At 37.9% G+C, this 16,629-nt stretch overlaps 3 protein-coding genes across 3 annotated transcripts; 1 reads left to right on the forward strand and 2 right to left on the reverse strand.

Annotated features, from left to right (window-relative positions):
• Positions 1–3: 3 nt before the first annotated feature.
• LOC131795636 (surfeit locus protein 2-like) lies at positions 4–4,616 on the reverse strand. The gene is made up of 6 exons (XM_059113219.2): positions 4,496–4,616; positions 2,373–2,533; positions 1,577–1,680; positions 1,351–1,494; positions 878–933; positions 4–564 (listed from the first exon to the last, which is right to left on the reverse strand). The coding sequence occupies exons 1-6, from the start codon at positions 4,577–4,579 to the stop codon at positions 442–444; spliced, it is 672 nt and encodes a 223-aa protein (XP_058969202.2). The 5' UTR covers positions 4,580–4,616; the 3' UTR covers positions 4–441.
• Positions 4,617–4,739: 123 nt separating this feature from the next.
• LOC131795697 (uncharacterized) lies at positions 4,740–11,699 on the forward strand. Its single transcript, XM_059113303.2, has 13 exons — positions 4,740–6,336; positions 7,048–7,145; positions 7,263–7,387; positions 7,819–7,871; positions 8,070–8,136; positions 8,511–8,606; positions 8,777–8,907; positions 9,379–9,421; positions 9,744–9,859; positions 10,540–10,628; positions 10,976–11,023; positions 11,185–11,231; positions 11,370–11,699. The coding sequence occupies exons 1-13, from the start codon at positions 5,005–5,007 to the stop codon at positions 11,432–11,434; spliced, it is 2,310 nt and encodes a 769-aa protein (XP_058969286.2). The 5' UTR covers positions 4,740–5,004; the 3' UTR covers positions 11,435–11,699.
• A 1,147-nt stretch (positions 11,700–12,846) lies between these two features.
• On the reverse strand, positions 12,847–16,487 carry LOC131795668 (uncharacterized). The gene is made up of 3 exons (XM_059113263.2): positions 15,704–16,487; positions 14,963–15,047; positions 12,847–14,279 (listed from the first exon to the last, which is right to left on the reverse strand). Exons 1-3 carry the CDS (start codon positions 16,354–16,356, stop codon positions 13,773–13,775), a joined length of 1,245 nt encoding a protein of 414 aa, XP_058969246.2. The 5' UTR covers positions 16,357–16,487; the 3' UTR covers positions 12,847–13,772.
• Between the last annotated feature and the right edge of the window lie 142 nt (positions 16,488–16,629).

Raw genomic sequence — 16,629 nt, forward strand, 5'->3', positions numbered from 1 at the left:
ACGCTCTACTACATGAAATGAGTCAGTTTTATTTCTACTCGCTAACGTCATTCAGTTGTACTTGATCATCTTATTTGTAAATACATTTACAATGAAGGGAGTAAAACAACCATCCGCATTCGCAAGGGAAACTGTTTGTGTTTGTTTTCTTCGCGCCTCAATCAGCGTATTTATCCTTTGAGGCAAGACAAATTGTTGATGTTCAAAGACTTTAGCGAACCTTGTCCACTATCTTTAAAACTTGTTCAAACTGTATCCCATAACTTTTTCCAAGGAAGCGAGACGCTTCCGTGACACACATATCGTTGTCTGATGACGTTCAAATTTGGACTTTTGTCGTGCTACTTATCGGAGTGTGCAATCGACAATAGAGATGTCACACACTCTCGCTTCAGTAAGTGGCAGATTTTTGAAAAAAAGAATTGGTCTTAGGTGCTCAGGTTACGATTTCATAGTTTTCTTCCTGTCTTTCGTTGTTTTAAGGTTTTTTGCGTCCTCGTCCTTTGGCAAATTTCCAGTTACGCTTCCCTTCACTCTTTTGGTCGGTTTACTCTTGCTAGTTTCCTGTTGGCAAAAAAAAACTACCATTATAGGTGTGAAATTGAACGATGAATATAGAGCCAATCAGCATAAAAAAAGTGCTTCGTTCCACTTGAAATACAAACAGGAACTAAGATTTAACTGGAAACTGGTGAAATGACGGAATTGCACTTCAAGTTAGTCAGATTTGACATCTATCATGGGACAAGAGCCTTCTTGCGTTGAATAACAAAATATCAACGCAGGAGGCAAAGAGAAACATTGATAAACACCTTTACTGATATTGTAACTTAGTTCAATCTCATTCAGTGTTGGCTCACAGAGAAAGTTACTTTACCTTAAGCGTTCTTTTCAATCCACTTTGATTTTTTTTCTCATACGTATCATCCTCATCTGAACATAAAATCAATCGTTAGAAGAAAGGCACGGTACTCCAAAAAGTGACTTCAATTAATTAAGAAAACACAAATAAACAGACGATTGCCCGTTCTTGACTTGGAAACACATTACAAAGTTACGTGTTTTCGATCTCGGTAAAGCAATCTGGAAGAAAATTCTCAAAAACTTGTTCGTTTATTTCTTTTTTGTCGCCCGACGGACTCTCCTCAGAGAAGGGGTAGTCCAAAGTTACGGTTATACACTGCAAAGCACAATCGTCAAATCACACTCAGACAACTCAGATGAATTAAGAATTAACAGACCACTACTCGTTGGAAATTATTCGTAGGCCATGTACTGAGGTCTCAATTAGAGGGAGGAAAGAAAAGAGTACGAACTAAATCTTGTAAATAATTTGTCATGATACACCACCTTCTGAAGAGAATTCTCCACCAGAGTCACCCTCGTCCATCTTCTCCTCTCCATCTTCGTCAGGTTCTGATTCTGATTCAAGGTCAGACGGAACCCACATGTCTTCGTCTGCATCCTCAGATTCAAGGTTCTTGTCTTTTATAACTGACATAAGAGAGGATCATTCAATTTAATTTGAATTTCTGAAGAGAATCACCAACGATACAAAAGCATAAGAAAACCTTACGTTTTTCCAACGCACGTTTGAAGCGTTTTCCAGTGACATGTCTTTGAATATGATGTGGAGCATTGTTTATGTATTTCTTGGTCAACTGGCAATGTAACTGTTTACTGCAAGATTTTTAATGTTAAAAAACACACAATTAAGTAACCATACACAATCTATGGTTTTGGCAAGATTTCAACAATAATATATCACATTCTAACAAGTACCCAAAACGCTTCCCCCTCTGGGAGACCACTACTAGATATGAATAGTTAACGAGCAAATTGAATGATTGGGATCCATTGTCAGATCTCAGTTGTTTTTCCTGTATATAACTGTTGCTTTCTTGTACATCCGCAAACACCAAAGAAAAAGCTCTAGGCTCGTGGGGCATGTAGTGTTTTTAATAAAAATAGACCATTGACAGTTTATTTTTTTATGAAATATTGACAATCAGGAAGAATGGGAACATGAATGTTGAATAGGACTCAAAGGGGACAGTGGTTCATTTATCCCCCTTTCTCCAAATTCAAATTGTTTTGAATTCTGTCTTTCTGCAACAAGTATATGAATTGGTGTATAGAGTAAGGTTACACTTCAACTACACTTAAACCTTCTTGAGTTTTGAATCTACATCTGAACACAATAATGATAACAACAACAAGTTTGAAGTGACAAGGTACTTGTGCTCTTTCTTGTCACACTTTTACAATCCAAAGTTCTGCAGGAAGGTATGTGCCTTCCTTTTGTCAACATACACCCTTACCAGAAGCATAAGTTTGCTCTTATCATGGCATAACAAATATGATATCATTACCCCTTTTCTCCACTTGGCACTAAGTATTCCTTGTATTCTTCATACCCAGGGGATTCATCAGGAATTGCCTTACTTAGTCTCTGATACTTCTTCCCTTTAATATAGTTTTCAAGGTCTGTCAGTCTTGCTGGTAACTCATGTCCAGTTAATTTACATCTGATCTAACATCACAAGGAAAGAATTTAATAAGTGAAACTAAACATTAAGATGGACTGCACTGATTGCATGAAGAAATTTCAAAAATGCCAACCTTAGGAAGTCTGAAAAGTAGAGAAGTATGATTTTAGTTTATACCTTACAGCTTCCCTCCCACCCCTGACCCACCTCAAATATAGACTAGCATCTAATTTCTCCTTACAATGTCACCTCTGAAACACATACAAAGGTCATGAGAATAGAGGAAATGATCACCAACTAAAGAACTACTTGATTGTTAAAAAAACTCTCCTTGTCAGCAAATCTATAGAAACCAGGTACAGCATGGAGAATATGCATACTGATGTTAGGGTATAAAGGGTTTAGTCTGTTATATGACCACTTTGTCCTGGCTTCTTTCTCTCAGAATCATGAACATTTCACAAATATAAAGCCATCCTTACGAATAAAACAAAATCATTAAAATGTCCAAATTTATTTTTTTCTCAGAGATTTAGGAAACTTAAAGGAGAGCTGGAGAGATTCACGTTATTTGTAGAGACTCTCTGATAGACAGAGAAAGTTGGCTGACAACAAATCCTTCCGATAGCGCCCAGGCTGCGAAGTTACCAAAAGATAAGATGTGAAAACATAATGTGGGGCTTGTACTCAAGGGGGATGCTTGACTAAGGGGGTTGGGGGGAGGGAACTTTCAATAATTTCACTGTACATTCTCTGCAGTGTTAGTTTCAGTACTGAGAGGCTCATGCATTTATTTGAAAAGGACACCTGTGATGAATTTATGCTCACTGAGAGCCCCCTTATTCAAAAGGGGCATCTATTTTAGGAGAAGCAGCTATTAGGCAACTGACTGAATATGAAATTTCCTTGTTTATGTTTTATTCTATTATTCTACCTCATAAAAAATGTGGCTGCAAGTCACAAGTGGATAATCATTGTTCTATTTACATTGAGATCCAGTGTTAAAACCCAAAGCAGGTAAAATAAGCTCCCAATTTTTTTTTTTTGAAGAGTTCCACAAGTCCTACCTAAGGTCCCTGTAATCACCTGTATTCACAGACAAACTTCACTTGTATGGTTTCTAACTTAATCAAAACTATAACAAAATTCTAGGATGTGATTGGTTGATCACCAGCTTGATTTGAGCACCTAGAGGAAAGTGTACACATCATGCTTGTAATTGGACAGTATAATAGGACAGTTGACATGTCACGCCTGTGTAGGTGGACAGCATGTGTCATTTGCTTGTGCTGTTGTTGTACATTTCCCTAAGTTAACTGTTGTTTTTTTCCTTTTATGAAAAAGTATAAGTGATGTCTAGTTTCAAATCTCAAATTTTGTCAGAGTTATTATTACCTGGTAACAGCACTTCGCAACATCCAATTCTGTCTGAACTTGTACTTATAATTGACAAATCTAACTCCTGCCTCAAAGTCGTCCGATTTTGTTCATCAATCGCATGATTAAAGACCGAATTGGACTCCACTCGGTCCTATTACCATCATTAATCAAAACTATAACAAAATTCTTGGACGTGATTGGTTAATCACCAGCTTGATTTGAGCACTTATAGGACAGTGTTCACGTCATGCTTGTAATTGGACAGTGTAATAGGACAGTTGACGCGTCATACTCGTGTGAGTGGGCAGCATGCGTCATTTGTGCGCGCTGTTGTCGTGCATTTCCCTGAGTTACTCTTGTTTTTTCTTTTCATGAAAAGGTATACGCGATGTCTAGCTTCTTTCAAAAATTTTGTCAGATTTTTTATGAACTGGTTACAGGACTTCGAGTCGTCCAATTCTGTCTGAAATTATACTCGTGATTAACAAATCTGACCCTGATTTGTTGTCTCGTTCTACCCTTACGAAGCGTGTTGGTGTAAATTATCACATTTTCTGCAGTTCTTCAGAATTGAAGGGGAAAACGTCAAAAGAGTGACTTCATTATTAATTAAATCATTTGAATACCTTCTCCTTCATCTGGTCATCTCTGAAAAGTTCAAAATGAGGATGATTTGCCAAGAACTTCTTCATGTCCTTTCCATCCGCCATCTTGGATTATACCTCGACCTGGCATCGAGGGTACAGTCGTCTGAATATATTTATCAGGGTAGAGGTGGAGAGGATTATCATGTTGTCGCTGCAACCTTTAACTGTATTCGTGAAACTTCAAACTTGTCATAAGCACATTAAATTTCGTGTGATGTTTCGTCTTGCTCCACCCTCATTCGGCTCTGAGATGCCTCTTATATATACCTCTTACATAATTTCACAGGTAAGATCTACAAACACTAATGTCCTCACCTACTCCTCCCAAACAAAATATCTGGCTCGGTAACCTTGATCACCACAGCGAACAAACAACATGGCAGACCCATAACAATTTTAATTTTTTGCTTATTAGCCGCTTTTATTTTCGAATTTTGAAATACCGTTAAATTTGGAAAATTACACGATGCATATAAAGCCGCATCATCATGGCTGAAGGAGGAAATTATTCATTTTTCAATCATAATCTACGCACAGCCGCAATGAAGCAATCGTTTGACCGACCAAAGCTTCTTCACCAGCGGCAATCTCAATCAGCTGGAAATATATCAGATTCATCATCATCCCACAATGATAAGGTGCTATTGGTCAAAGAAGTAAGTGATCAAAACGTGAAATTTGCCCCACATCCTCCTACTTCTCCGCGTTCTAATTCGCGAACTTCCGGCGAAGGGAGTCCTCGTTTGGCGGCGTTGAATTCAAAAGGAATCAAAAGAACTCGCAATGAATCGCCCAGAAACTCTGCTTCTGGATCAGAAGACGAAAGGAGAAGTCATAAACATGTTCCGAATGTTGCGCTAGATCCGTTACCTTTGAAACGTAGAGGAAGCACGGGAAGTTTGGATAGCATTGGTTCCAATGAATCTTTTGGGAGCCCTCGCGATAAGAATAATCGAAGTATCAATCGCAATCTTAGGGGTATACAACCTCTGAAAGATATCGGTTCAGAAAAGGATCTCGTTTATAGTTTTAAATCTAATCAGAATAGCGTCAAAAACGATGATTTTGTGAAGAAAGTTTTGAAAAAGAATGTTGTCCATCCTTTGAGGGTTGAGCCACAGCAAGTTAAATCAACAGATGACATCTCAACACAGACAGAATCAACATATATTCATCCAAAATCTGAACGATCAATTGAGGTGAAAAATGAGACCCCTGCAGATGATGAAACTACACTGTCCTCCTCAAATGATAGCCTAACCAGTGTAAGCGATGATGAAGAAAATTCATTGAGCGTTAGTGATGCTGAAGGAAAATCAGAGGGCAAGGGAAACCACAGGGACCCCAATTCTACTCTCCCTACCCTTCCTGACCAATCGAATGCTAAAACACAAGGAGTTAACCCAGCTGGTTTGTGCAAGGATGTGACTATCAAGGCAAGCAATCATTATGAAAATGATCCAACCAAGCAAGGCCATGACAGAACTCTTAAAGCAAATGCATCAGGATTATATGAGAGCATACATCCTGATGAAACAAATAAGGACAATATTCAATGTAACTCTGCTTCTGATCTGCAACAACTGAGTAAGGCATTAGAACAGGTAGCTAGTAACGAAAGGTGTTCATCAGAAACAGATTTGTCATATTGGTCAACTAGAGAATTCTCAAGCACAACAAGATCAATGGTACTTCCCCATGTCTCAGCAAGAAGCGCACGGACAAGAAGTGGCAACTTTTTAAAGGAGGAAATGGAACGTTATTTGCCTGATAGAAAAATTGGAATATTTGTTGCTACCTGGAATATGCATGAGGAAAAGGTAAGCTTATGCTTTAACCTCTGGAATGGATACCGGCAATGAATGGACTTTTTATCCAGATGTTTGAAGAAAATAGATATTTTATGTTAAAAAAAAAAAGATTGTCATTCATTTCCCTATCAAATGCAAAACTACTGGGCTTCAAAGAAAGTGTAAAGGATATTGCTCTATTTTAGTTTAACCTTTCAACCCCTAAGAGTGACTCGCATCTAATTTCTCCTTACAGTATCACCCCTGAGTCACACATTAAGGTCATGAGAATAAAGGAAATGATTACCAACTGAAGAAGCTCTAGATTGTTAGCTCAGTTGGTGCTGTACCGGTATCGCAGAGGTCATGGGTTCAAATCCTGTATAGGCCTGAATTTTTTTTCAGGCCTTATTTTCACTACTGCCTAAGTAGTGCACATTACTGCAAGGATCACTTTCATTCACGAAGCTCTAGATTGTTAAACAAGTTCTCCTTGTCAGCAAGTTAAAAAATGTGTAGAGAACAGTATGGAGAATATGCATACTGGTGTTAGGGTGTAAAGGGTAAATACACAGCATTTGATGACTGGTCATAAATGCAAATCTGATTTTGTTGTGATTTTGAATTGTCTAGTTTCCAATCCCTTTGGGATTTTATGTCCCTTTGATGTAGATTGCATGAATAATAACTTCAATGACATATATCATCTTTGATCTTTTGATTTCATTTTTCCTCAAACAGGAAGTTCCATTTTACTTAGATGACTTCCTAATACCAGACTCAACTGACTTTTTACAAGATCTTTATGTCATAGGCTTGCAAGAAAGTACATCTCAGCGGTAATGCTTACACTCTGTGTCATGAGTTTCCATAGACTAAATTGATATTTATTCATTGTTGTGATGATTGAGGATAGATTGACTTCACTTTTTTCTTTTAAAACATTATCTTTGCAGTAAAGAATGGGAGATCCGTCTTCAAGAAACCCTTGGCCCATCACATGTGTTGATGCACTCCTGTTCATTTGGATTGCTGCATTTGGCAATTTTCATCAGAAGAGAACTTGTCTGGTTTTGTTCTGGTTTGTACAAACTATGCAGTGCACTTATTTTGTTACAGTAGTTAGCAAGCTGTTTGGTTTCCTCACTTCATAAGATATTAAATATTGATGTTTAACTGTGTTTGGGGCATGATTAACCTAAGACAATAGCACAACTGTTATTAGGAATTTCACACTGCATGGTAAATATCAATAGATGTTGTTCATTTTGAAAATTTAATCCTTGTTGTTAAATTTCATCATTTTAGCTCTGTGTTATTTTCACCATTCTTAAATTTTGGTATCCTTTCGGTTGGCTTTTGCTGTTTAGTTTTCAACTTCCCTGGTGCACAGTCAATAAATTCACAGTGTCAATCAAGCCATGGGAATCTTGTTAAAACAAAGGCAACCTTAAGATCAGTTTTCAGGTACATTTTTCAAAATACTAAAAATAAACTTTCCTTATTTTTTAGCTGTGAGTGAAGATAGTGTGTCTACTCGAGTGGGACACATGATAAAAACTAAGGTAAAAATACATATCATTTAACCTATTTTTTTCCTGTTTTTTTTTTTTCATTGACACCAAGATACTTATTAGTTTTAAAACTAAAATGGTGCTTGAATCTTATTTTTCCATATGCAGTGTCTTTATAGATTAATTGTAATGAATGATTTATTTGTAATGTTTATATTTTGGATAACATGTATTTTTTTTGCTTCTAAGGGAGCACTGGCAGTTTCATTCAGCATTTTTGGAACATCATTCCTTTTTATTGACTCCCACTTTACCTGTAAGTTTTACTTACTGCATTAGGTTTGCTTCTTATTGTTGTTTGGAAAAATCAAGTTTCTTTACTACTCAGTGTTCATGGTGAATGTAATTTTCCATAATAATGTTGTTTCAGTTGTCACCGAGCATGAAAAAAATCAACTAGATGGTTTTGGTTTTTCTTCAACCATGTGCTTGACTTTGAAATTTAGTCTCCCGAATGTGGTGTTTTTTCATGGGGAAGGGGAGAGGGGTCTGTAGGACTCCAAGAGTTATACCCTGGCTTGTACATGATCATGCTACACAATGCCCCAAATGAGTTAACAATTCTTGTTCAGGTGAGAAATAGCTGAACCCTCAGACTTCAGACTAACTTTTAGACCTCATATCTTGCAGCGGATGAGGGTAAAGCTTTGGACCGTGTGATTGACTACAAGACAATTTGCAAGTCTTTGTCACTGTCGCCTGAGAATCAGCCCGAGAGAATCAATGGTCAGAATTCATTGCAATTATTCATTTCTCTGACCACTTCACATTTATCTTGATGTTTGAGATTAAAATTTGGCACTTTGTCTTTCTTGTGACATTCTGTTTTAATTTAGATGAATGAATGAAAAGCTTTAACTTCCAGGGTGATCTACTTTTATTTTTTTATGTTGTAGAGCTGGACTTAACAGCCAACTTTGATCGAGTATTTTGGTTGGGAGACTTTAACTTCAGGGTGACTCTTGGCAGATCAGAAGTGGATGGGATGCTTGAAAAATATAAAGATCAGGAAAACCCTGAGTGTAAAGTTAGTATGCAGTGGTCATAACATGGATTAAAGTTTTTTTCCTTATTTTTTTTGCTTGGTGGTAAAGAGAAAAACCTGGTGCTGTGCCTTGTCTACCACTTTATTTTCTGTGATCTATTAACCCTTTAACTCCCAAAAGTGATTAACAAGTAACTTCTCCCTACAATATTCATACACTATCCAGCCAACAGATAATGAGAATACTCAAATGTATCAGGTAGAAGTTGTTATCTTGATCTAACACCAAATTCTTGTAACTTATTAACAAGGAAATGTGTCGCAGCTAGAGGGAAGAATTGACAATCTGATCTTGGGAGCTATATGTGCACAGCATTATGGAATCTATTTGTTAGCAGATAGAAATCTTGAGCTCATAATTTAATTGTCAATGATGTGTTGAAATGGTGAGGAGAAGTTATGTGTCCATCAGAAAAATCACTGATAGTTTTTATTATCCTATTTATCTTGCAGGATTTGTTAGCAAAGGATCAGCTACTCGACCTTATGGAGCAAGGTGATATAGAATGTCATTAAATTTCCTTTATATTTTTGTTTAGCTTTTTCTCCATCTGTGATGGGTCAAAAAAACATTGTGTCATCTTCTCAACCAATCAGAAATTACTGATTTTAGTCAGGGTTCTTGTCACCTTCTTGTGTTTTTTTTCCCTATTCCGCATTGGTTGTTTTTTCTACTTTTGTGTTGTGTTTATGACACTCATCACTAAGTGCCTTTTTTATCATTTTATACTCAGCCACAAATAATTTAGATCTTCTTTTTGTGCTTTAAAAAAACAAACATCACCCATAATATCAACACATATTCTTTTTTGTAACAGGAAAAGTGTTTGTTGGGTTCACCGAACCGCCCATCAAATTTTTACCAAGTTACAAGCATGACATACAAAGTGACAACTATGACTCGTCATCGAAAAACAGGACACCATCTTGGACGGTGAGATAAGTTCTCTCCTTCGATTCACCTAAAACTAAGAGAGACACTTAAACTCTTCTAATCTTTTCTTTTTGCATACCTCTACCCATTGGGTGCACCTCAAGTTGTTTTTTCAAGGCCTTGCGTATGCCTCAAACTCGCCCTCTGGAGCACGAAAGCCAAAAGAGACGCAGAGCAATTTTCAGTGGAGAGTCTGAAGTAATCCTGGGTCGCTCTGCTTTTGTTCTTCTTTGCCACGCGATTGTTCCAGAAATTCGCATCATCGTCTCAACCAAGCGGATGCAAAAATATTAAAGTCCAATCGCGATTTAGTCCCTCGCGTTTTCCCGCGTTTCAAACAGTTTGCCTCTTTTCACTCTAAGTTCTCATTGGTTAATGTCGACTCTCGTTCTGATTGGTCGTTGTGATTATTCTGGTTTTACGACACTCAATTGAACAAAACACCAATGTGCATGGGTTTGTTTTCATCATTAAAATGTATTCAGACATTAGGCCCTTTCCGCAACCGTTGTTTTTGGATGTGGGATCGTTGCATGGTATCCCAAGGAACGAATGGGGAGTAGACTTGTTAGGCGTATATTCATACCCTACTTTCTGCAGACTTGAGCTACTACTTGCGTTGTATTGAAGCACAAATGAAGGAGCGTGTAATGATTCATTTGCTCTATCTTGTCTATCAGGATCGTGTTCTTTACCGCAGCAAAGATCCATCAAGTATCCAACCTGTGCTGTACAGCAGCTGTGTCTCTGTCAAAACTTCAGATCACAGGTGAAGATCAGCGACTACAACACAGTTTTTTTTAGTATCATCAACTGAGTTGATAACGTAAATTGGCCACCGTAAAGAGTTTAAATGCTGACGTTTCATCACTCTGACGAGGGGCTAACGCTCGAAACGTCAGCTTTTAAACTCTTTACGGTGGCCAATTTACGTTATCAACTTAGTTGATAATACTAAATTATCCTGTTATACTCTCTCACCGACGCAGCACCAAAGTTTCTTTAGAAACTTACCCCCGTTATACAACATAGTTTTGTTTTGTAATTATGTGTTGATAATTTCCAGATGAATCATTGGTTGGCCTGTGCTAATAATTGTTCTTGTTCTTCTCCCAGACCCGTGTTTGGCATTTATCAAGTGGTACTCGACCCTTGCCGGGAAAAGTAAGTCACCGACTCTGCTTTACACTGTAGTGGGGATGAGTGAAGGCTAGAATGCGTCGTGTGTCGCAGGATCTAAGAGTGTAGTTTTCAGAGTTATTGTCTGCGATATAGGCCGAATGAATTGCTTGTGTAACAGCTGTTTTATTATTTTCACTCGACAGTATTCCTTTGACTGGTGGCCAGTTTATGCGAGATGTTTATATTGAAGGTACAACAATTTGTTGCTTAAGCCTGACATCGCTCTATAATAATTTAAATAGGATCGAAGTCTTAGTCCTTTGTGTCTCAGTTTTGCTTTTTTTCCTACTTAATCTCTAAACTTCTATTCGTTCATTTTTTGAAACAGCCAATCGTAGACGGTCGGTTGGGCCCAAGTCCCAAGGACAAAGTTCTGTATGTGTCATCCTTTAACTGTCAAGAATCCAATTCAAAAGGCCAGGGGATCACGCATGTAATATAATGCACTCAAATATATTTTATTGCGTTGTGAATCTTGTAAAAATTATATTATAAAGAAGATTCGCTCAATCCATTGTCGTTACTTATTTATTTTATTTATACATGTCGGTAGGAGTACATGTCAACTTTTTTCATCAGGTTGTAAACCGAATGTTCATATTTTTAAGTCTCAGCGTCTTCCTTCTCTCGAGTTGTTCGAATGATAATAAAATAAGCACAAACGAAGTACAATGTATCATGTAATTTTTTGCCACAACGACAGAAATGTGAATCCGAGCCTTAACAGAGAAATTGTTACCGTGTCGATTACGAACACTCGCGAACAGTAACACTCAAGAAATGTCTGTGATTTGCGAAAGACTTCCGAGGCGAATATTTCCTCGACACTTCGTTGTTTTAGAAAATTTCCCTCTCAAAATATCTCAAAGTTTTTGGTTAAAATTTGAAGTATTAAGGCTTTCTTCGAGCAGGAGAGCTGTGGTGATCACGGTCTCCATCTAGCCTTGTTTGGCCTTGTCTCCCTCGCCAGAATTTTTCGTTGCAGCTTTTTTTTTTATCTTGTGCGCTGAAAGTACACACTCGACTAGACAAGCAGGCCAGTTGATTTCGCGATTTCTATTCTCAATTATTGGCATATTGTGGTGAAAATTCCATTCTTCCATGCGCCCTCAAATGCATTAGACGTTGGTGCGCGCTGCAGTTTTTCTGTATCGTACCGTGCTTAAGAAAAGGAATGACGTACTGTAATTAGTATAGGGCGTGAGTGTTTTGCACGGAATATCCGAATGTACGCTGATTACGTTTCAAAAAGTGCCTTGAAAAAGTATTTCTAAACATTTTTACACCCTAGCTTGCCCTTTTGTACATTTGAATAGCAGCAGTTCTTTGCATGTCTCCGGAAACATATTTCTTATCGGGTTGCAATCAAAATTGAGATATATACAAGACAGCCCATTCAGATATAGCTCAAAATTATCACTATGGTAACAGTAGTTGGAGCTAGTCGCAAATGTTTTTACCAATGAACTCTGTATTGACGCCAGTAAATACTCACAATTCGATCCGATTCTTATTTTAACCCGCCACAAAAGGAACGTAAGCATGAAAGTATATTATTTGCGAACTTCACGAAATTTTCGCCCTCTTTCGAATTTATCTAATCACCACCTCTCTCCCCCCCGACCTAACCTCCTTTGAGTATAAAAATTTCCCCCTCTCGTCATATTTTCTCTTTGCACTCCAAAAGGACCCCCTCCTCCATATCGATGCACTTCACCGGCACAACATGTCGCGCGGTGCTGAATAGTTAGATTCGAGAAGAGAAGTGCAACGGAGTCATATCAAATAATGTATTCTTGATCAACCATCATGTACTTTTGACATAATATTTATATTCCTATAATACTTTTCTAGTTCGTTTTTGTATGTACAAATTTTGATACATATTTATACATGCTCGCTGTACATATTTACACAATTTTAACTCAACAAGCGATTCCCAACTCATCGTGCTTAAGCCTGCGTAGTTAACATTGAAGTTTTTATACTTTGAGTTCTCATTGGCTCTTTATGACGTTCCCCTCTATTCTGATTGGTCGTTTGGGTTTTCTTTGATTTTGGTGTTCTTGGTGAGACTCTGAGACATGTGCGCTTTTCTTAAACAATAGATAATGAGCTAAAGATTTCTATCTGGTAATAGTTGATGAGAGAGAAACCTAAATCAACTAAAAAGCATAAAAGTCGAAATCTAGAAGTCGTTCAAAGGTTAACTACAGGATAGGTTCATGCCTTGGAGTTTTCTTTTGTTTTCAAAAGCTCATTGTTAAGTTACTTACTTAACTCGTTGTTTACCATGGAATGGATAGTGACAGTAGAAAATCAACTGATATCCTCTCAATAGTGACTAGCGAAGCCAATCCGATTCAGAATTTGCGATCGTAGATTCATGATTAAAAAACAAATAATCAGCAACAAGAGTCAAACTAACTTGTCGTGATCCGAGGTTCGCCGAACATGAGTGTACATTTACTGCAATACGTGTATACTGATGTTCCTTAACTGCAGAGTGGTGATTTAACGAGGTGGAGTTCCTTACTGAAATTTATCGCGAACTTAAGGTAATCTATTTTCCTTAAGCCTAGTCTGCAGAGTAAAGCAGAACTTGACGAGATCTTGAACGTGCAATGCAGCGCCGGATTCTGGCATTCAAACTGAATCAACGCTTAAAAAGAACTCTACAGACATACTCTACAGACAGGCCTACAGTCCTCTCTGTACAAATATGCGATTGTCATGTCTTCATGGATAATAACTGTTCCACTGCTGAATGTGATTTTGGCCTCAAACGTCTCGTTCCGTAAAATTCTAACACATTCTTAAACATGTCAGTATATTTAGAATAATCCATTCCAGTTGAACTCGCTGAGCTTTCCGTCGATCGTGGACCAGACGAATCTTTCTGAGGAGAGCTCACCGAGTTGCCGCGTAAAGAAAGCGGTGTAGAGTGTCCAGATGACGCGAGAATTCTTCGAACAGTAGGCGGTTTTGCGCTGAGCTGTTCCTTCGCTTTGCTGGAGAAATTTCCCAATTCATTATCTCGGTTTTTCACCCATGCGTCGCATTTTTCAATCGGAGAGCACTGAGTTATGATAGCTTGAGAAGTGATGGCTCGAGTAGCTGGGGCCGGACTTTTGTTGTTTGTTCGCAGTGTTGCAGTTGGTGAACCTCCTAAGTCTGCTCTCTTGATCACTAAGTTCGTCGATGATCTTCTCTCTTGGAATAAATTGTAATCCTCGTTCTGTGGAGATAAAATTTCGAAAGGCTCCTGTTGTCAAAGTCAAAAAAAAATTGAGGAAAGTTTAAATTTCAAAGAAGCCACAACAAGAACTTTTTTCTTTCAGGATTCTGTTCAGTTTTTTCCTTTTCCTTTTCACAGATAGTTTTAAAATTCCCTTTCCTTCACCCACTAAGACCATTTCTTAATAGCAGGTTACCACTCTCCTTCAGATCTTAGAACTCCTATTTCATTTTTTGGCTTACGTACTTGGATGTAACTTTTTTTTTTGCTTTCTACAAAAAACTTTTATCCGAAATTCTTACCACAAAGGAGTTGCAAAACGTAGTTGATAGTCGATGATAGTCAAAATCAAGAAAACCATTATGAGTTTGTGAATTTATTGTGGCTACGTAGCAGATTCTAAATTGCCCAAGCTTAGTCGGTCAACAGGCCAAGATGGCTGGTTCTGGTTCCTGAGCTGATTTTAAACCTTATTTTTTTTCAATCGATTTCACGGATAAGGTGGTACACTGTACTATATGTGATAATGAACGCTGACTCTGTGGTCTAACGTCTGACCCCTAATCTTCTACCACTTTAATGTAGCTTCAATAACGAAAATGATCTGTTTCATTAACATATAAAGCAGTTTTATCATTGTTCTTCTAAACCAGCGAATTCTTAAGAAAGTTACAAAGCCTGACCTGTTTGCTGGTGTGGACCAACTGACTGACGTCACCACCACCCTGTGATGTAATCTCAAGAGTCACATCAATGTGTGCTTGACTCCTAAAAAGAGAGAGAGTTTCTGACTAATCTCCTCCACATCTTAAGTATAGCTAGCGTTCAAAGCGTCTTAATAAATGCAACTTGCGAGTAGGATCTTCGTTTGCGTAATTGGATAACGCTTCTACAAACACACTAGGAAGAAGGAAAGAAAGGAAGAAATCCCTTCCCTCTCTCCTCGGCCGGGGGCGAGCTTGCGTGCAGGCAGGTTACGCTGAAAACAACGGGAGTAATCAAGATTTATTTTGAAGAAGAGAGAACATGTTTGCGTAATTTAAAAAAGGAAAAAGAGCCGTGCTGGCCTCAAAACTCGCTTCTCAAACTTTGTTTTGATTACCCATTGTAATAAAAAATGTTAAGCATTTTTATCGATCCATCGGCGCATTGCTTACGATCAAAATTCAATTATAGATAATTGGAGGAATTTATATTTTCATGACTTCACGAATGGTGTATCGTATGAATTTGTACTTAACAATTATGTGAAAACAGCTTATGGCTAAACTCAGCAACTTATGATTAATTTATTTGAAGGAGTCAGTAGTTTATGGCGTGTAAGTGATGTTTGAAGGATTAAAATGAATGTTTAGATAAATAGTGATCGTTATTATTCCAGTCACGCGTAACATGTGGTACAATCAATATTAAAATTGTCTTACCAAGGTGATGGCTTTGAGTGAGTTATCTTTCTGTTCGTAACAGATGGCCTCCACTGAAGTTTTCTGCCGTGGAATTGTCCCGACATTGGCAAATTAGCAGGTCGAGTCAATCCTTTTGATTTGACAACAATGAACGGCTTAACAGTATTGTCATCTTCAACTGTTTGTACTTCCTTCATACTTACAACACTAGGGACGTGTTTGGACGTTCCATTCTCTAAATAATCGCAATTTGTACAAGTTTTTCTCAACTCTACACTGCTATCAGACGCTCTGCATCTATCGGTCTTGTTTGCTAATTCTCTCAGAGCAGCTTCTTGTCGCTTAGTCTTTTCATTCCTGTACTCTTCGATGTATTTCTCAGGGTGTAGGTAATGTTTAAACTCGATCACGTCATTACGATTTCTCTGGCGAGAAAATATCTTTCGAGGAGTACTCGATCTCAGATCTTTAGAGTCTTTTACGGCCAGAGAGGATCGGTGAGACGAAGGTTTGTTTTCATTTGGAGCTACAGAGCGGTCTACAGTCCAACCAGTCAACAGAGCATCGCTCGATGCTACGAATTCCTCCGGTTCGTGAGAAACTTGTTCTAGCGACAAGACTATTCGATCGATCCCATCCTCGTCATCGTCATCAAAAGTAGCAAAGGACATTTCTCGATATTGAATCAATCAGACGTTAGTTACATTGTGCACGCTACCAGTACAACGCAGATTCCTGTGTGGAAAATCAAATTACAAATCAAATCGCATTGTTGCATTAATCGATTAGTTTCCATGGTAATCGAGTGCTCATCACGGCATAGGTCGTTCATTAATACAATAAAATCGACTCTCAACAAAAGACATCAACTTTGACTCTTTACCATTATAAAAGGCTTTATACAGTTTAGGCGGAGTTACAGAGCTATAACGTAATTAGCTTAA

The sequence above is a fragment of the Pocillopora verrucosa genome, chromosome 4 (assembly GCF_036669915.1).
Source record: "Pocillopora verrucosa isolate sample1 chromosome 4, ASM3666991v2, whole genome shotgun sequence".
NCBI classification, from domain to species: Eukaryota; Metazoa; Cnidaria; class Anthozoa; order Scleractinia; family Pocilloporidae; genus Pocillopora; species Pocillopora verrucosa.